The sequence below is a fragment of the Coenobita brevimanus genome, chromosome 114 (assembly GCF_032717465.1).
Source record: "Coenobita brevimanus isolate Jiangsu-jjx chromosome 114, ASM3271746v2, whole genome shotgun sequence".
In the NCBI taxonomy this organism is placed as follows: Eukaryota; Metazoa; Arthropoda; class Malacostraca; order Decapoda; family Coenobitidae; genus Coenobita; species Coenobita brevimanus.
In genome coordinates, this window is record NC_137067.1 from 2037078 (window position 1) to 2058063 (window position 20986).

General features: G+C 42.8%; 1 protein-coding gene across 1 annotated transcript in view; it reads left to right on the forward strand.

The window, feature by feature from the left end:
- The first annotated feature begins 1969 nt into the window (after window positions 1-1969).
- Neurl4 (neuralized E3 ubiquitin protein ligase 4) overlaps window positions 1970-20986 on the forward strand; it is a 38484-nt gene continuing 19467 nt past the window's right edge. Inside the window, exons 1-15 of the mRNA XM_080286826.1 lie at window positions 1970-2134; window positions 4022-4123; window positions 5177-5290; window positions 8001-8139; window positions 8751-8979; window positions 9100-9691; window positions 10322-10522; window positions 10947-11087; window positions 11668-11764; window positions 13777-13876; window positions 14298-14474; window positions 15470-15560; window positions 16051-16268; window positions 16863-17056; window positions 17711-17959. Coding sequence (XP_080142952.1) covers window positions 1970-2134; window positions 4022-4123; window positions 5177-5290; window positions 8001-8139; window positions 8751-8979; window positions 9100-9691; window positions 10322-10522; window positions 10947-11087; window positions 11668-11764; window positions 13777-13876; window positions 14298-14474; window positions 15470-15560; window positions 16051-16268; window positions 16863-17056; window positions 17711-17959 — 2809 coding nt within the window. The remainder of the gene's footprint in view (window positions 2135-4021; window positions 4124-5176; window positions 5291-8000; window positions 8140-8750; window positions 8980-9099; window positions 9692-10321; window positions 10523-10946; window positions 11088-11667; window positions 11765-13776; window positions 13877-14297; window positions 14475-15469; window positions 15561-16050; window positions 16269-16862; window positions 17057-17710; window positions 17960-20986) is intronic.

Genomic DNA, 20986 nt, shown 5'->3' on the forward strand with positions numbered 1-20986 from the left:
TGGGGTGCAGTGGGGTAATGGTGGGTTGGATGGAGTGCAGTGGGGTTCAGTGGGGTAGTGGTTGGGTTGGGTGGGGTGCAGTGGGGTAATGGTGGGGTTGGGTGGGGTAGTGGTGGGGTGCAGTGGGGTAATGGTGGGTTGGATGGGGTGCAGTGCGGTACTGGTGGGTTGGATGGGGTGCAGTGGGGTTGGGTGGGGTAATGGTGGGGTTGGGTGGGGTTGGGTGGGGTAATGGTGGGGTTGGGTGGGGTAATGGTGGGGTATTGGTGGGGTTGGGTGGCGTGCAGTGGGGTAGTGGTTGGGTTGGGTGGGGTGCAGTGGGATACTGGTGAGTTGGATGGGGTGCTGTGGGGTTGGGTGGGGTGCATTGGGGTAGTGGTTGGGTTGGATGGCGTGCAGTGAAGTACTGGTGGGGTTGGATGGGGTGCAGTGGGGTACTGGTGGGTTGGGTGGGGTGCAGTGGGGTAATGGGGTTGGGTGGGGTGCAGTGGAGTAATGGTGGGGTAATTGTGGGGTTGAGGGGTACTGTGGGATAATGGTGGGGTCAGGGTGAGGTGCAGTGGGATTGGGTGGGGTGCAGTGGGGTTAGGTAGGGTGCAGTGGGGTTAGGTAGGGTGCAGTGAGATTGGGTGGGGTGCAGTGGGGTTAGGTAGGGTGCAGTGGGGTTAGATAGGGTGCAGTGGGGTTGGGTGGGGTGCAGTGGGATTGGGTGGGGTGCAGTGGGGTTAGGTAGGGTGCAGTGGGGTTAGGTAGGGTGCAGTGGGGTTAGATAGGGTGCAGTGGGGTTGGGTGGGGTGCGGTGGGGTTGGGTGGGGTGCAGTGGGGTTAGGTAGGGTGCAGTGGGGTTGGGTGGGGTGCAGTGGGCTCAGGGTGGGGTGCAGTGGGGTTAGGTAGGGTGCAGTGGGGTTGGGTGGGGTGCAGTGGGCTCAGGGAGGGGTGCAGTGGGGTAAGACTGATGGGCGAGGCTGGGTGGGGTTTGCCGGGGTTGAACTTGCTGGAGTGGCATGTCCAAGTCTCTGATTTTACTGATGAGTTAATAGGGACAAGGGGAAAGGAACTGCACCCGTCTCTCTCTCTCTCTCTCTCTCTCGCAAATGCCAAGATAACTTACAATATTCATCCGAGAATGCGATTTATTGTTGCTATAAGGAGAAGAGACCTGGGAAAATTCCACTCACTCATTGTACAAGAGAGAGAGAGAGAGAGAAAGAGAGACTTTCGACGTAATAAAGACTGGTTTAGTTTGGGTGTGCAGTTTGTATCATCCATTTTCCTTTCCGTCTTGTTCAGTGAGTGTTCACAAACTGTTCTAAAGTTCACCCATATTTAACAGGTGTGATTATCCTGTTGATTCATTTTCTCACTTCAAATCACCATGAACAATTACAAATAAAATAGGAAGAGATTATATTCCTTTTGTCAATTTTCTCTCTGGTGTGGTGAGGATCTGTCCGTTCTCCCCTTTGGGGCTAAGATGCGAATGAATGTGTTTGAATGGATGAGTAAATGGGGAGTGTGTCATCCTGTCTCGGCTACCTCCCTTTCCTTGGGGGAAGCAGCCTAGGTATATAGATAGATATAGATAGATCTTCCACTCACTCTCTTGACGAATGCATTTTATTTCATGATGAGTTGGTGAGAATAAGTAAAAATAATAATTCCAATAGATTTTTTTGAAATGTATGAAATTTTGGTAGCCTGTCGTCTAGAAGGATATAGAAGGTAAATAGAGGGTCAATTTTCTCCTGCCTTCTGCATCCGAATCCACAAACGATTGTATTTTGCTTGCCATTTTGTCATGAATTTAGACTTTTTTATACGTTTCAGTGTGAGGGCGTTAGTAATTTTATATGATGTATTTTTGATATATGTAAAATTTTAGTGGATAGTTGTATGGAGGGAAAAATGATGTAAATATTATGATTGCGTGCAGGGCTACGAACGTTGCCGTCCATCATTTGTTTGTGTCATGTCCGCAATGTTCCACCCTCGCTGTGGCCGCTGTGTTCACCTCTCCAATGGCAACAAAACAGCGTGTAGGAGCAACCCAACCCAGGAATTTAACCGCGGACTCATATTCAGCCTGGAGCCCATCAAAGACAATGAAATGTTTGAGGTGACCATCGATAAAAAGGTGAGTGAAGTGACGTGGGGGTGACATGTTCTGAGCCAACGTCCACCAATATTTGTCACCTTTCCTATTTCTTGGCGATTTTAGTCAGTTTCGGATCCAGTATTCCAGCATTCGTGGGACGTATTGACGATTATATTACAGTTAAATGATTGTTGTGACTCGGTATAAAATTGAGTCCACAGGGGGTAACTCTTTTAACCCTAGGTAGCCAGTGTTTGTTCCGTTTAATTATTTCCTGTTGATTTTATGTAGCTTAGGAGTTAGAGGTAGCTTATTTTTTGTACTGAAAGACAATCACATAAGAATGAGTAAGAAAAAACTTCATTTATCTACAGAGCTTATTTTTGCCTAAAAGTATGAATATTGTAGTGGCCATATTTCATTCGTTTCGTGATACTTACAGGTGATAGTCAGCGTAGGAGGTAATGGTATTTAAGGGATGACTTTTGTTTTGATCCTAATAAACCAATAAATGTTCCTTTTTGCTGCTTTGAGGTGATTTAATTGACGGCAGTAGACTAGATACTGAAGTGAAGAGGGTTGACTCAGCCCCCGGATGGCTCCAGTAATAGTGCCATGGGACAAATTCAGGCTGACATGAGAAGGTTTTGATCAGTTTAAGCTTCCATACACCATGATATTTGGATGTTTTAGTTGGCCAGGCAGTTAACTTGTATTATTTGTTATGTTCACTGTCTTTGTATGTATAGCCAGACATTAACTTTTACTACATGTTATGCTCTGTGTCTGTCGTTCTCTGGATGTGTAGCCTGATACCTAAATCCCCTGCAGGGTGGTTGTGTACAGATAAACTCCATGTCACTCTCTCCTCTGCCATTTGACTGCTCTCTCTCTCCAACTCACATACCCCTCTTTCTTATATCTTTCCACTCAATCCTCTCATCCCCAGTCTCCCCCTCCACCTCACTCACGTACACTGTTCTAGTTAGTCTCTCATTCTCCGTCCTCCCCATATGGCCAAACCATCTCAAAGTATTGTCTTAATGCTTTCACTCACATCAGCATCACAATACTCCATCACTTAATTTTTCTGTCTATCCCTCTTTGTTACTCCACCTGCTTCTCTCAGGTAACTCGTTGGACAAATAAACACCGGTACTGGTGTGGTAAAGACTACATATTATATAGATAGATAGATAAATAGATAGATAGAGAGACAGATAGAAGCAGGGAGTCAGATGATGAGAAGGTGTTGTGTCTGCGAGAATCGAGCAGTGCTAAACATGCTTACACACTCTTAACACTGAGGAAAGCTGACGACAGCGGCCAGTAAGGAGATGATGCAGTTAGCTGTCAGCAGTCCTCTCGTGAACAAAGATCTAGTCCACCCACGAGGAACACACGTGACACACCCCTGCTACACCAGAATTTAGGAAAGATAGCTCAGACGGAGATTAGCCACCGAACAGGCGAGAGAGAAGGAGACAAGCGACCCTAGAGAGAGGTCGAGACGGAGATTAGCCACCGAACAGGCGAGAGAGAAGGAGACAAGCGACCCTAGAGAGAGGTCGAGACGGAGATTAGCCTTAGAACAGAGAGAGAGAGAGAGATAGCGAGACAGGGAGGTAGCTACCCGGGACTTATACTCTTTCCATGTGAGAGACCTGTTTAATATTTCCAAGACAAATAAAAATAGTCCCATACTATTCTTTACCTCTCCCGTCACTACATGACATCTGGTGGGGAAACTACTACAAGATATAAAAGCCGCTCGACCACAAGTCTAAAATATACTTCTCTACAAGTAACTACAAAGTCTTTATGACACTGGTAATATCAGTAATGAAAATTTTGTACCAACATTTCTCAACAGTTGATATATGTTAGTGTATTGTAACCAGATTGTTATAACCATTTTCTTTGTAGCTGAACACATGGAGTGGCAGCATAGAGATCGGTGTGACTGTGTGCAATCCAGATGTCATCGATATTCCCATCACGGCCACAGACTTACGTGGCGGCACCTGGGTCAGTATACATACAACATTGTACCATATGACAAACTTCCTATTCTTAGACTGTTATTCAAAGTAGCATTGGAAATTGTACAACAGCTCCTCATTATAGACTTATTCAGCACATTACACTGCAGTATCTTTGTGTCTGTCATTGATGTAAACTGTGTTGGTGTTGTAACAACGTAAATAACGTATAAGAGAATATCAAGGTGATATATGCATAATAAATCACTTAGAAAAAGGTGCTGCAAAGCCTCCTGTGATGTTTGAATATGACTATTACCATGTTGGCTGGAGGACATAAGTGTGTTAGTTATAACTGATTGGTTGCTGGTTATATTGACTTCATGCACTGGAAACAAACATCAAACATTTGGTATTTTCATTAAGTACTCTTAAACAAATTGCAGCTTTTCCACAAAACACTTCATTTTCTTATATGATACAGGTATTGGAGGTAACAATCTTGTTTTGAGATTTTTGAAGGCCCCCCCCCCAAAAAAAAAAAAAAAAAAAAAAAAAAACTGAGAAACAGCATTAGTTTCCATAAACCAGCCTGTGCACTGTGACTTCCCTTGTGGTGGTACGGTACGTGACTGACTTACCAGCCATGGCAAGCATGACTGATGTGACAGATTACCGGTATCTTTTAATGGCAGCCAGGCCACTGTGCAGAAATTACATTTTATACTTTATCACGTGTACTGTCCTGTTACTGTATTACATACAGTATATTGTACTTTTTATTTTATCATAATACTGTTATCATTCTCTCGCAGAATACAGGTAAATAGTAAATATACAGCTGTTTGTATCTGTTGTATTTGAGTCAAATAATTCAGATGAATTGTGTATGTCATGTAGAGTAACAAGGTTTTTGTTGCTGTGGACATAAACCTGGTGGACTGTAGGCTGGTGTTGGCCTTTTCTCTCTGTTTACATTCTTTTAGGGCATAAGGAGAAAGCTGAGCCACCACTTGAAGGCATCCTTCTTTGGCACCACACCTGATAGAACAATACAGTAACCTGAGCATAATACACTGGCCTGTCTTAACGCTTCCAGATCATGCTGGGTCAGGGTGTGCTGCGAGATGGCCGGTCCCTCCACGAGGCTTATGGCTGTGACCTAGATAAGCTGGTGGAGGGCGATAGGGTTGGGGTTATGAGGACGTCACAGGTAATAACATATCTTGCCACTGAGGGATCTTACTGCTGGTATTTTTCCTTTTTATTAGTTGTAATTGTGTGAAGTAAGTTCTGTAGTCTGATACGGGGGGACATTACAGTATTTAGTTATTTATTTATTTTAATAGTTGTTTGTACGTTTATCAAAGTGAGAATGCTGAAAAACAGATGTAGAATTCTTTATTGTTACTGACATGAGTGAAGGGAACACGACAGCATTCAAATATTTTGCGGATACTGTATTGGTACCTGTTTATGGAGGGGCAGTGAGACATGAAAATATTCTCTTGAAATTAACTCTAGTGATTAGAGAAAACTGGCCTACCCTTAAAAATATTAACAATAAGGCCAAAACACTGAAGCAGAATAGCTGGATGTGAAGATTGACTTACGAGATAATATGTAGCTGTTGTTTTTGTTGATCCTTAGGCCTGGGGGGTGGAGTTTGCAGGAGTATGTAAATTCAATTGGTTTTAGCCTGAGCAGAATACACAAATTATCCTGCATGATTTTAAGGTTAACTCAAGTTTTTACCCTCAGACCTCAGGAGTGAAGAGTATAATTGCTTAGGGTTGGCCAGGTTAAGAGCTAAATCATCACAGAGGTTTGAAGATTACTGTACTGTAGTGGATGGTGCTTTGTACGGTACAGTTTTATTCTGGTATTTGTGGTGGTGTATTTGTGGTGGTGTATTTGTGGTGGTGTGAGTTCATCGAGGCCCTATGCATCCCCGAGGGTGCCACAGGAAATGATTGATTGATTGATTGATTTGCATTATGCCTAAATGTTACCATGTTTTAAAGCTTTGAGTATCCTTTTATAACTCCCTGCCCTCTGCCCCTCCAGCAGATTAATGCACACTTGTTAAACACCATATGGACAGCATTTTGCGCACACACACACACACACACACACACACACACACACACATTTGGCCATGTGGAGAGGATGGAGGGTGAAAGACTGACGAAGAGAGTGTATGTGAGTGAGGTGGAGGGGGAAAGAGGGAGGGGGAGGCCGAGGATGAGATGGAGGGATGGGGTGGAGAGGTATATGAGAGAGGGGGGTGTGAGTTGGGAGCAGGGCAGTGAAATGGCGTGGGACAGGGCGACTTGGAGGCGATTTGTTTGTGGCCACCCCAAACGGGATTGAGGCGTCTGGCAATAGATAGATAGGTCATGGAATAAGAAATCGACCTCTCACTTTCATTATATCTACCAAAGCTACAATCTTTTACTGTTTTTTCTTTACCTATAGTTCAGTTGTTTCTGATGCTCCTTCACTTGGTTATATATTTATACCACATTCTCAGACTGCATAGTTTTACAAATGTGTTTCTACATAAGAGATTTTATTTACCAAGTATCCAGCTGATGTAGCTGTACTGTCTATCTTATCTTTTACTGTTAACCTAGGTCGTTGGCCGTTGCAGCAACAACTGTTATATTATTTATTTATGGTGCTGAATGTACAGTACTTTTATGTGGAGAGGAAGTGGGATTATACCTTAATGTTCATGTCATTTTAAGCAATTTTGAATATGAGATCAGTATAATTATGACCTTGACATGTATTCTTCACATACAGCCAGAGACAAGAATTCACCAATATCACTTGTTTAGCCTTTGCTTTCAGTTACTGGTCAATATTCCAAAGCTGAGGGAGGCTTGATGTGTTTCTTTAACCATAGACCATTTTCATTGATATGATACATCAAGGAAAGTGATGGACATGCCCAAAATGGGAAGCAGATGCAGTGTAATAAAAGGTGAATGTTTGTCCCGTTTGGTACATTCTTTGCAGGATATTATTTGTTACCATAACATTTTCATTCCCAAGAGGAAACATTGGTGGTGACAGGGAAATGTGCAGATGTGCAATGTAATTAACCCCATAATCTTTTTCATAAACAGTTCTCTAAACTTATAATTCATTTTAAAATCCTTTGCATAAAATACTCCACTCGTAACTTTTATGTCTTGTGACACTCCAGTTATCAGATCATAGTGCAGTAATAGTTTTAACGAGAGATTCCTCCCAGTTTTGTGTCTACATATTCTTTTCCATCTCCTCAGTATTTGACACCACCCTCCCCCATTTTTTTTTTTTTTTTAATGGTGTAGCAGTGTATATATCAGTTCATATTTTTCACATCACTTTTTAATTAATTGTCAGTATTTTTTCCATCAACTATTTTTATGACTAAGAGTGGTGAAGCTTTTGTAGTCATAAATTATCCATAAACTTTAGCTTGTAGTTTTTCCATGAACAGTCAGTGGTGTAAGTTTGCCTAATATTCCACCAACTCTACAGTACATCTACCTGCCTATTAGTAGTTCGTTATCAGAAACATAGGGGTTCAGTGTGTGGAAGTGTTGGGTGGAAGAGAGACATAGGTTAGAGCGTGTATTCTGTATTTTCTCCAGTGGCTCAGGTTACTGTACGCAGAAGATTTGTGTTGCAGCTGTAGCCTGAAAAGTTAGAGAAAATAAATTCTTCATTTTCTCTACCCTGTGTCTCTCTCCCACCCAACATTTCCACTTGTTGTAATGGATCAACTACATTAATTTGATCTGTGTTGGTTTGTAAAGGGGGTAAAATGACCAACATGCCATAAGTGTGATGTAGACACAGTGGATTATTAGAGGATGCCGAGACCCTGACTGTCATGTGTTATATATTTTGAAATGTTCTTTTTGTAGGGTGACCTGAAGTTCTTTGTTAATGGAGAGTGCCAAGGCATAGCAGCTGCCAACCTGCCCCAGATGTTGTACGCTGTGGTTGACATGTATGGCAAATGTGCACAAGTTACTGTCACAGCTCCCACCACACCAGACTCTAGTAAGCAATGAGTCTTGGCTACATCAGTACATTGCTTATCACTGTGTCACAGGTAATGGTATTGGTGCACCCCTTCTTGAAAATGTATGTAAATAACCAATACATCCAGCTCCTACCTCATCTCATCCTTAAATGGGCAAAAAGTCATGATGATGATGATGGTAATAATGATGATGATGTAGTGTCTTACTCAGTTTTTGTGACACCAGCCTATGCTTTGTGCACCCTGTCACTCATAGTACTGTGTGAAGTTTCAGGAAAGTGAGAATATTATTATCTGTGACTAGCAGTACAATACATATTAGTAATGGTTAAAGAATTGTACTTGATTGTACCGTATGTGCTATTTAGGCACAGTGGTTACATTTGGCTGTCATTATTAGCTTTAAATATTTACATTGTTAGATTTTAGAAGAGCTGTATTTTTTTGTGTATCATATGTGAGCAATTTGTTATTCCAAGAGTTACAGAACTTAGCGGTATTAGTGAGAAAGAGTGTTAGGATGATGATGATGATTATTACTATCATTATGACTTGTTAGTTTTATTATTATTATTATTATAGGCCTGTTTAATTTATTATTCTTATTACACTACTTTGTTTATTTCAGACACCCTAGATGAAGATTCGATAAGTGAGATGTCGTCTTTACGAGACTCCAACATCTTGGACTCCCAGCATGACCCGGCTCCAGGCATCCCCAGCATCAACAGCCACGCCACCACCAACATACCTGATTCAGCGCCCATCACCAGCACATGCACCATGGCCACCCCCACCTCCGTCACAACCACACCCAACCTCACCAACACAACAAATTTAACCAACACAACAGCAGCGTGTAATACCGTACCTCTCTTCAGCGCTGTGTCTCTAAGCAACACAGCCCCAGTTTCCAGTGTAGCTCCCATTGCAAGTGGATCAACGCATGGTTCCCCTGCCACACACAGCTCAAGCAGTGCGCTTAGTAACCATGTGGCCAACATCAGTATTGCAAATAGCCTTATGTCCAATAGTGATAGTAATGTGCTGCAGGATGAGAGGGATGGGAGAGAGAGCAGCTGTGACACTTCTTGTAATCCTTCCCCACGAGCCACCAGTGCCCCCACCCGGTCACCTGCCCCCACAGCTGACACCACACAGCAGTCCAACATCGTAAACTGCAATAATACAGATTCCGGAGGTGCCCCCTCTGGTTACACCCATGGGGGGGCTGTAGGAGGGACCGGTGCCAATAACAGTTCCGGTGATGGTGGCGGTGCAAATAACAACATTAATAATAACAATAATAACAATAATAATAATAATAATAGTAAAAATAGTATAAACTTGGGTGCCATTGCAAGTGGTGGGAACAGCGGTGGTGGTGCAACAGATAACATGACAAATTATACCTCATTGTCAGACAGGCTAAGATTTCACGATAAATGTGGGACTCTGGTGAAGCTTTCTAACAGTGGAAGGACAGCAGAGCGAAGACGACCTTTAGATGAGTTCAATAATGGTGTTGTGATGAGCTGTCGAGCCCTTAGAGAAAATGAACTGTTTGAGGTGAGTTTTAAGAGATTTATTTACTAACAGAAGTCATGGTGTGGATTTGTCTGGCTCGAGCTTTTGTAATATTTGTAACGAGTAGGGACACAGTAATTCAGAAGCTTAAAAACTATTCAAAAGCTCAAAAATTTTCATTGCAAGATGTAGCCAGTTATAAATATGGCATATGCAGAGAATCTCATGTGGTTCAGCCAGGATTGGAGGGAGCACTGTAGGGGATGTGTCTGTGGTGTGTGTGTGTAGTTGGGTTGGGTAATGTGACATGAGTAAGGGATGGTGAAGAAGGTTGCGTGGATACAAGAGCCTAAAGTCACTGAAGCAATTACGGATCCAGACAAAGGATTCAGACCCATGTGAAAATTAACTAACATGGTGATAGTTCAAAATACAGTACCAGTAAGCCTAATGTAAAATATAGCTGTTTTGTCCTGTCTTACAGTGCTATAAAATCTTCATATGGAACAATAATATCCACATATGGCAGTGTATAACAGTTTTGGCCTAACTTGGACCCTCTTCAGGTTAGTAGGGCTTAAACTGTTATATGATCCCAACAAAGAGCATATTCATTCGTGGATATAATTTATTGAGTAAAATATTTCATCATGTATCGTGTTGTTGATACAGATTCGTATAGACCGTCTGGTGGACAAGTGGTCAGGCAGCATAGAGGTTGGCATGACGACACACAACCCCGGCCTGTTGGACTTCCCCGCCACCATGACTAACATGCGCTCCGGCACCACCATGATGAGTGGCACTGGCATACTGACCAACGGCAAGGGCACACACAGGGAGTATGGAGAATTTAACCTGGATGAACTGAAGGTATCATCACTTTGTCTTTTGGGTAGGCTGTGTATGTTTAGCTATTAAAACCCAGTTGTTGACAAACGATATATTGGACTGGATAATGGCATGTTGTAGTTGTTGATCAAGGACTTCAGTTACTCATAATTAACAAGGTACCGTATTATTGTAATTTCTGTGCATATTTTTGAATTTATAGGCTTATGCTCTGCACATAAAATGACACTAATAGTAATTGCTTGTGTCACTGTAGACCTTTACCTGGACAGTTCAACTTATCCTCCAGTCTGGGCTGCAGTGATTTGGGGCCACATAATCCTCCTTTTTTTGTAATGTCCCCCAGTCAATCAGTCATTTGAGATCCTGGCTCCAGTTACTATTTAGGCCTAAAGTTTACCAGGATTCAAACATTTTTTTTTTCCTCCCACTCTCTCCTCTCCAGGAGGGTGATCGTATAGGTATGATGATAAAGACCGGTGGTGAACTTCACTATTACATCAATGGTCTGGACCAGGGTGTGGCTGCCACCAGCATTCCCTCACCTGTGTGGGCCGTTGTTGACCTCTACGGCATGACTGTCAAGGTAGGCATGAGTGTCAGTGTGGTTGGTTGGTTTTCACCTAATGGCACTTGACCATACCTGTGTTTTGAATGCTTAATGTTAAATGCTTGAAATTTGGTGGGTCGTATGGTCGTATGCTGAAACAGAAATTGTAGCATTCCACATTTGTGTGATTGGCATTCCCCACAAGTGGATTTCACAATTTGTCCATGTGCTTGGTTATAATTGTGGCACAGGGTGACATTGGTAAGTCTGGGGAGGCTAGGTTTATGATGGAAGAGTTGAGAGGAAGGATGGGACTGGAGTGCATTGGTGTTGTGATGAGGAGGGGTAGATTGAGATGGTTTGGACAGGTGGAGAGGATGATGGTTGACAGTTGAGTGCAGAAAGTGGGAAGTATGCACGTCGGGGATTGGGTTGCGAGAGGCAGACCTAAAAAGACCTGGGATGAGGTCATGAGAGTGTAACTTCAGGGATAAAGGACTGAATAGGGAGGCTACCAGAGATGGAGCAGCATGGAGAGTCACAATAATACCGGTAGTAATCATATCGCTCGTATTGTATCGAACAGTAATAATTTTGTCCCATATGACCCCCATAGGTGACAATAGTAGACAGAGATGAGAGGGAAGAGCAGAACCTCATCACCCGCCGCAACACCCAGATGGGCGAGAGTCACCCCAGCCTCCCAGACACAGGTGGGTGAAGCAGACATTATCTCGTGTATGTTTTAGTTTTGTTTCTCTTCGGATCCGTCTGTCACTGGTATCTTTGTTTTTCATGTTTTCTTTCAATGTGTGTGTTTTCAGTTTCTTCCTTCCATCTGCGTGTATGTTTTTCCTTTCCATTCCTTTATGTTTCCTTCTACTTTCCGTTAGTCCTCCCTCCCTCTTGCCTACATTCGACTTTCCTTCCTTCTCTCCTTCCCTCCAACACCCAGATGTGTGAGTTTCATCCCAGCCTTCCAGACACAGGTCATTCCTCGTTTATCTTTTTATACCTGCCTTTCATTCATACTTTGTGTGTGTGTGTGTCTTTTTGCTTTTCTTTCATTCTTCCTCCTTCATTCACTCATTCATTCATTCTTTCCTTCCTTCCTTTCATCCATCCATCCATCCATCTGTATTTCCCTTCCCTCTGTCTTTCATTTGACCCAGTTGCTTTATATATGATGTGATACAGATAGAGTTGTGATGGAGGACAAAGAAAGTGTTATGGACAGGAGAATGAAACTGACGATAAACAGTGAGTGATAGAGTGTTGCGTGTGTGATATTTGCCGTTGATAATGTGCTGTTCTGTTTACATAGTTTATATCTGATTTATGCCAGTGACGGTGTGCTGTGTTGTTTGCTGATAGTGAGTGGGACCTTTGTAGACTTGTTTAGTGTTGTGAATGTCTGTGAGTGGTGAGGTGTGAAATTGATATAGACAAAAGTAAAGTTATTATTATTGTTATTATCTATCTATCAATCTATTGCCAGACGTCTTAATCCCATAAGGGGTGGCCACAAACAAATCGCCTGTGTCAATCTGTCCCCCGGCATTTCACTGCCCTGCTCCCAACTTACACCTCCCTCTCTCATATACCTCTCCATTCCATCCCTCCATCTCATCCTTGGCCTCTCACCCCCTCTACTCCACTCACATACACTCTCCTCATCAGTCTCTCACTCTCCATCCTCTCCACATGGCCAAACTACCTCAGTTCTCTTAATGCTTATTGTTACTGTTATTATTATTATTATTATTATTATTATTATTATTATTAGCATTATTATTATTATTATTATTATTATTATTAGAGGGAGAGAGAGAAGAATTCCGAGTGATATATTAGTTAATGGAGAGACTTTGGAAATAGTTCAAGATTTTAAAAACTCATGTCATTCCAGTACAGTACAGGAAGAGTTCATTATGAGTAACCTCTTTTGACATCTTTCTGAAATGCAGTCCGGAAAAAAAAAAAAAAAGCATTTCATATTTACTTCCCTGTCTCCTGAAATGAGGATGATGGACTGGAGGAAAGAGGAACATAAGGCTGCAGTCCAGTGAGTTCATATTCAGATGAGCCGGGGTTGTAACTGCTACAACTACCATCCTTTGTATGTGATGCAAGTTTACGTTGATACTGAAGTTGTATTAATAATATGGTTAACTCGTTAGTGTGGTTTACTGTACCATGATTAATCTATCTATCTGTCTATCTATAGCCCGACGCCCTAATCCCGCAAAGGGTTGCCGCAGACAAAACGCCTCCAAGTCACTCTGTCACCCACCATTTGACTCCCCTCCCCCCAACTCACCCCCCCCTCCCTCATATACCTCTCAACTCCATCCCTCCACCTCATCCTCGGTCTACCCCTCCCTCTCCCTCCCTCCACCTCACCTACATACACCCTCTTAGTCAGTCTTTCATTCTCCATCCTCTCCACATGTCCAAACCACCTCAGTGTATTTCTCCTAATCTTTTCAACCACATCCACATCTACCCCACAACGTTCCTTCACTTCTTCATTCGTCAACCTGTCCTGATAAGTGATATCCTTTGTCTTGTCCTTTATGGTGTGGGTTACAGATAATCAGATCTCTTATGAACCAGTGTCCTTTGTCTCATTTGGTATTTGATAGTACAGTAGTCAGATAATCAAGTGTCCCTCCTGAGACTACCAAGGTTAATAATGGACGAATAGTTCCCTCTGTGCCGGCAGTGAGTGCTGACGAGGACGGCACAGATGCGCTGCTGTTCCACCCCAACTGCGGCACCTACGCACAAGTCATCAACAACGGCAGGACGGCTCATCGACCAAAGTAAGTTGTGTCGTTAGTCTCCCTAACTCGGCCTAAAATTCCACCAATCTATCTCGAATGCTACTATAGGCTTTAACAAGAGATTAACACTGTTATGTGGTGCTAGTCACGAAGAAGTGTAGTGGAAAGAATTGCTTATTTTACCATTGAGCTGTGTTTAATATGGTGCAGCATGAGGAAAAATTATCATCATTAACAGGACAACTGGTCAGCCTGAGTGAGTTATGTTGTTACTGGTATAGCACTGGCTTTTTATTTTTATTTTTATTTATTTATTTATTTATTTTTTTGGCTCCTTGAGAATTAATTTTTAGTTTTGGGTCCCTGTGATGGAGCAGTTACATTCACGACTGGACAGTAGAGAATTAAAAGATGGATGGGTTTTAAAATGATAGATACGTACACCCATCTTCCCCTGCAGTGCGGCCGATGACTTCAACAACGGGGTGGTGCTAACAAGGCGCGCCCTCAAACCCAACGAGATGTTTGAGGTGCGTCTGGACAAGTGTGTTGACAAGTGGGCCGGCTCGCTTGAGATAGGCGTCACCACACACCCTCCCACAGATCTCGAGTATCCCTCCACCATGACTAATGTTCGGTAAGTAGCTCCGATAGTTTGATATTTGACTTATTTTATGCGTGTGGGTAGCACGAGGCACCGTGTGATTTACGAAGGAAATGGAGTAAGGAAATAAGTTCATAATTGGGTGCATGAAAGTGTTTGTAAATGTTATGGTTATGTGAAGTATGTCAATGGTTATGTGAAGGTTTATATCCAAGGGGTGGTTGGGGTTGGTTGCTCATGTAATGCCACTCAGGGATGAGTGAGGCTGGTCACTCTCATCTTAAATGTCGGGACCAACTTCATAGCCCCGGGCTCCTACGCTCCTCATGGGGCAAAGTAGGATTGGATGATGGATGGATGAAGAGAATCAGTGAAGAATGGGCGCTAAAATGGATATATGTGAGTTTGAAGGTGAGAGGAGGGGTGGTAGACCAAGAGAAAAGTGGATCAGTATTGTAAATAAATATGGGAGGAAGAAGGATATGGATGCTGATGAACTGAGGCTGTCATGTTGGTTGGATGAGGAGTTTGCAAAGAGTCATATGAAGGAATTTGCACTGCTTTTAAAATTATGATCGCCAAAAAGAATAAATCACCCTGGCAGGTATGGGGGGGAAAAAAAAAAAATTATCATCACCATCCGGACTTCCTTTCCCCCTCCCTAGGGCACGGTGAGAAGTAGCAATGTCTAGACAACCCAGATTTGCCAAGTCCAATGGGCCATGCTTCCATTCACGCCCTCGGAATCCTGGCTCTATCTGATAAATAAAATAATGCTGTGAGATGGAGCCACAGTTTTAAGGACTTGATTGGTGTGTGGCGTGTTCCAGTGGGCCTGCTGTTGATAGTTTTCCCACATCTGTACTTTTTCTTTCATTATTTATGTCTGCAGCATCCCATCTTTATAGTAAACTAAGTTTAGGATGATGGTGATGATGAATTGTAAAAAATTATGTCTGTTAAGTAAAATAAATACTCATTCTGCCTTGAAAGTAGTTGAGTGTCACCTACTATGCTGTCTGTTTCAGGTCTGGCACATGGATGATGACTGGTAATGGCGTGATGCACAACGGCACAACTGTTATTGATGACTATGGCATCAATTTAGACAGACTTAAGGTGAGACTGTGGCAATAAGTCAATTGTTAGAATGATTGATTGATTAGAGCATAACATCAAAGGTTGTTACTGCAAATCTAGTTGACAGGAAGTTTGACAGGGTTTAATGTGAAAATTTTGTTAGTGGAAGATGGTTTCCTTAACTGATGAGAATACAGACCCAGGTGACCATTACAGTTGCTGGTTTGGCTATTATTTATGTTACATATACATTTAGACACCATTGACAGTGCTAGATGTGTATTTCCTTGACCCAGTGGCAGCTCCCTGTGTATTGCAGTCTTGAGCCATTTCCCGGCTCAGTTCCCAGGGTTGGAAGCCTGAAAAAAGAAAAAGGTATAGGAAAAGAACATTTTTATATGATCCATTTTACAGCCGGATGATTATACTGTAGAAACCTCCTATACACACATTACTTAACCATTAATTGTGTTTATAGGATGATTTTGATGATAGAAACCATTTACCAATTTACACTTGTTGTTTACAGGTTGGTGATCGTGTAGGAGTACTGCGTAAGGACAATGGTAACCTGTACTTCTTTGTGAACGGTGTGGAGCAAGGTCTGGCCGCAAGCAGAGTGCCGGAGGGAGTGTACGGAGTGGTGGATCTGTATGGACAAGCAGCACAGGCAACTATTGTCCAACACTCTGATCACTGTTCTTCTGATGTTCTGCCCTCCAGTGTGTCCAGCTCCACCATATACAGGTTAATGTTCATTCATTGCCAGACGCCATGTATCCTAAACGGGGTGGCCAAGGGCTTTGAGTTAATTGTTTTACAGGGAGGGGCACTAATCCTCCACCAACCCCACTTGACACGTAGGGATGCCAACAGCATCTGGTGTTCCCAGGCGGTCACCCATCCAAGTACTAACCAGACAGTCAGAATTATTCATTGTCAGGTTCTCAGTTAAGCATACTTGGGGCAGCAGGTCTTTTCTGGCTTGTGTCATCTTGAACCCTTAAATAGCAAGTATGTTGTATGACACACTTTTTATCCAATTTTTTCCATTTCAACTGAGAGGTGTGTTGGAGCTCTTCCATCGTGTTCAGTCAACCAAGTAGGCTGGTCATCTGCTTGCAACTGTAGGGTATTGGACTGTGATTGTGAAGCCCCAGGACCTACACCCTGAAGGGGGTACATTAATATGAAATCCAGTGATACTATTTAACATTTACATCCCTACAAAATATATCCACACTTACCTTAATATTAAAAATTATGGTGAAGATTTATTACTGTATTATTGTTGTTATTATTACAGTATTATTATTATTAGTGTTGTTTTTATTATTACAGTGACTTAAGGTTCCATCATCTCCACGGCAAGAATGCAAGGATATTGAATGGGGGTCTGACAGCCCAGCGCCCCAATGCCCATGGGGAATTCAACGATGCTATTGTCATCAGTAACCGGCAGCTTCACGAGGGAGAGATATTTGAGGTTATGATTGACAAAATGGTGGATCGATGGTCAGGCTCCCTGGAGGCTGGTGAGTTGATATAGAGAGCAGTTTATATCTATCTATCTATCTCTGTCTGTCTATCCATATTTGTCTATCTCTCTTTCTGTCCATATCCAGATGCCTTAATCCCATAAGGGTAAGAAATTGAAAGGGATAGAATAGGCTGGATGATGTTTGAAGCATATTGAATGGTGGCCTAACAGTGCAGTGACCCAGTGCTGTTGCTGCTGTATATATTTAGCACATTTTCATACCCTCACTGGTCATGCCTTGAGACCTTACTTTATTGCATTTTTAGATGGGAAAAATAGTTAAGATGGTAAAGATGATGATGAGATGGACTTGATAGAAAAAGATAAAATGACAACTTACACTGAGGACGTTTTAAAATATTGCCATCAGGTGTGACAGCCTATTTCCTTTTTATTGCTGGATCTTGCCTCATTATTTTAGTCAGAAAAAGAAAAAGTTTTGAAAATTATAATGATCCTGATGATGAGGAGGAGGATGGTGGTGATGATGATGATGAGGAGGAGGAGGAGGACAGTGATGATGATGATGATGAGGAGGAGGAGGAGGATAGTGATGATGATGACAAGGAGGAGGAGACTGTACTTGATAACAAAAAGAAATGTAAGAAAGCAACACATATTAAGGACATTTTGTAATATTCCCCAACAGGCGTGACAGCCATACCCCCAGAGGACATCGACTTTCCAAGCACCATGACGGACATCGACTATGACACCTGGATGCTGAGCGGGGCGTCGGTGATGAAGGACGGCCAGACGGTGATGAACAACTACCGCTGCGACCTGGATGCCCTGGTGGTGGGGACGAGGGTGGGCATGATGCGGCACAGCGACGGCAGCCTACACTACTACGTCAACGGCGAGGACCAGGGCACCGCGTGTCATAACTTGCCACCGGGTGAGTCAGCATCTCTGCCTGTTTTGGTTGACTTAGATGTGGGGGTTGTACTGTATTAGTGACCTCCTCTTCCTCCCCATCTTCCTTCTCCTCCTCTTCCTCCCCATCTTCCTCTTCCTTTTCCTCCCCATCTTCCTTCTCCTCCTCTTCCTCCCCATCTTCCTCTTCCTTTTCCTCCCCATCTTCCTTCTCCTCCTCTTCCTCCCCATCTTCCTTCTCCTCCTCTTCCTCCCCATCTTCCTTCTCCTCCTCTTCCTCCCCATCTTCCTTCTCTTCCTCTTCCTCCCCATCTTCCTTCTCTTCCTCCCCATCTTCCTTCTCTTCCTCTTCCTCCCCATCTTCCTTCTCCTCCTTATCCTCCCCATCTTCCTTGTCTTCCTCTTCCTCTTCCTCCCCATCTTCCTCTTCCTTTTCCTCCCCATCTTCCTTCTCTTCCTCTTTCTCCCCATCTTCCTCTTCCTGTTCCTCCCCATCTTCCTTCTCCTCATCTTCCTCTTTCATTTCCTCCATATCATCCTCCTCCCCCTTTTCCCCCTCCATCTTCCACTCCCTTCAACTTTTCCTTGGCCATCTTCATCTCCTTTTCCTAATCCTCTGCATCATCTAGCTTTTGAGCCCATCTGTGAATCAAACATTAGGAATTGTAATCTCCTCCTCCTCTTCCCTCCTCTTCTCTTTTCCTTTTCCTCCTGTCCCTTTTCCTTCCCTTCTTTTTCCTCTGGTCCCTTTTCCTCTCCTTCCTTTTCTCTTGTATCTTTACCTCCTTCCTTTTCTTCCCCATTATTTTTCTTCCCTTGTTTTTTATCTCCTTTCTTTCCTTCCTGTTCCTCCTCCTCATATCCTCATATTTCCCTTCCATCTTCTGCTCCTCCTCCTCCTCCTCCTTCTTCTTCTTCTCTTCCTCCTCCTCCTCCTCCTCTCCTCCTCCTCCTCCTCCTTCTTCTCTTCCTCCTCCTTCTCTTCCTCCTCCTCCTCCTTCTCTTCCTCCTCCTCCTCCTCCTTCTCTTCCTCCTCCTCCTCTTCCTCCTCCTTCTCTTCCTCCTCCTCCTCTTCCTCCTCCTCCTCTTCCTCCTCCTCCTCCTCCTCCTCCAAACAAAACAGATCTTGTGGAGTCAGTAGGCCAGCCATTACCTCTTCTGACCCATGTATTGCAGCATACTGTACTTAAATATTATTCCTGTGTTACGTGGGCCATCTCTGTTGATAAAAAAAAGGACGTGACTTACAATAGAGTACTTAGGTGTATTGCTAAAAAAAATAAATAAATAAATGAGAAGAGGAGCTGGAAAGCTGTATAATTTATGAGAATAGGGTCTGTTTGAATTATTTTGATTTTTATTATTTTTTATGATGGATGGGGTTTTTATTTTTTTAAAGTGTCAAGTGGGGTTGGTGGAGGATTAGTGCCCCTCCCTGTAAAACAATTAATTCTAAGCCATTGGCCACCCCGTCTGGGATACATGGCGTCTGGCAATGAATGAATGAATGAATGTTATGTGATGTGTGACATTTTATTAGTTTGTTTAGCCATCAGGTGAATGTGAAACTCATCTAGAAGGAAAAGTACCCCCAAAAAAATAAAAAGAAGGAAAGAAAGAAAGAAAAAAAAGGCTAACCATGTCCACATACCCTACCATCTCAGCTTATTTCTAGCTATACACTGTTTCCTGTAACCTGGCCAAAAATTACCATCCCTTCACCTTGAATGCTGAGTCATGGCACTAGATTGACACCCATCCCCAGAGAGATTAGATTGTTTTCTCCACATTTTGGGCTACACGGAACCTGTCTTTAGGGAGATTGGATTCTTTATTTCCTCTGATGCTTCTTTAGAGAGATTGGATTCTTTATTTCCTCTAACATTTTGGGCTACACAGAACCCATCTTCAGAGAGACTGGATTCTTTATTTTCTCTGATGCTTCTTTAGAGAGATTGGATTCTTTATTTTCTCTGATGCTTCTTTAGAGAGATTGGATTCTTTATTTTCTCTAACATTTTGGGCTACACGGAACCCATCTTCAGAGAGAGATTGGATTCTTTATTTTCTTCAGTGATCCTCATGAAGATGGGTTCTTTATAGCCTGAAATGTTAAGAGAAAAGAAGGATAGCTCTAACCTGTGCCTCTCTTCCACCCAGTATATCTGTGTGAGTGACATTGTAGAGGGTAGAGCACAGAGGGGTAGGCTTCAGATGATGATAAGACCTGAGAGAAGGACCTTAGGGTTTGGGATTGGTGCTGGTTTGGTAGTGACAATAGGGAAGGAAAGAGATAAAAACAAGGAAGCTAGAACTGCACCCTTGGTTGTTAGTTTAATCTGTAGTCTGAAAATTTGCCCAATTATCTCTAGGTATCTAACACAAGAAGCCTTAATTCCGTAAGGGATGGCCACAAACAAATTGCCTCCATGTCACCCTGTCTCCTGCCATTTTGCTGCCCTCCCTCCATCTCACACCCCTTTCTCTCCTATACCCAATTAGCACCTGTTTATTGAATCCATTGAACCCAAGAGAGTGTTTTAAAATGTACTCTTGCCATTCCTGATGATTTTCTTCAGCTTAGGATAGACACTTTTAGGGGATAGATGTAGTCTTAATCATTCCCCTTCGGTACAGTGGGCCTAACAGAGCAAAATTAAATACAGTAGACCCTCGCTGTATCAGACCACGACATAATGGATTCTGGATTTATTGAACGTTTCTGAACCCACCAAAATTTTGTCGGTGAAAATGAACTTGGGTTGATAAACGGTGTGGTAATGTACAGTACGTGTGTCCTGCTCTTTTTACTTCAACCTGGTCTGAAATTGTCTGCCCTCCTTTCATGATTACGAAGTTATAATAACAGATTATAATGTTACTCTACTAGTCATGAAGAAGTGCAATGGCAAGGATGTGAACTAAACTGCAAAAGGGTGAAATTATGGGCCAAGTTAGTGTCAGATGGGTATAGTTTTTGTTTACAGTCCTAGAATATGATATTGTAGCCATTTATTTTCAATCATGTGTGTCAGGTCCCACTAGGGGT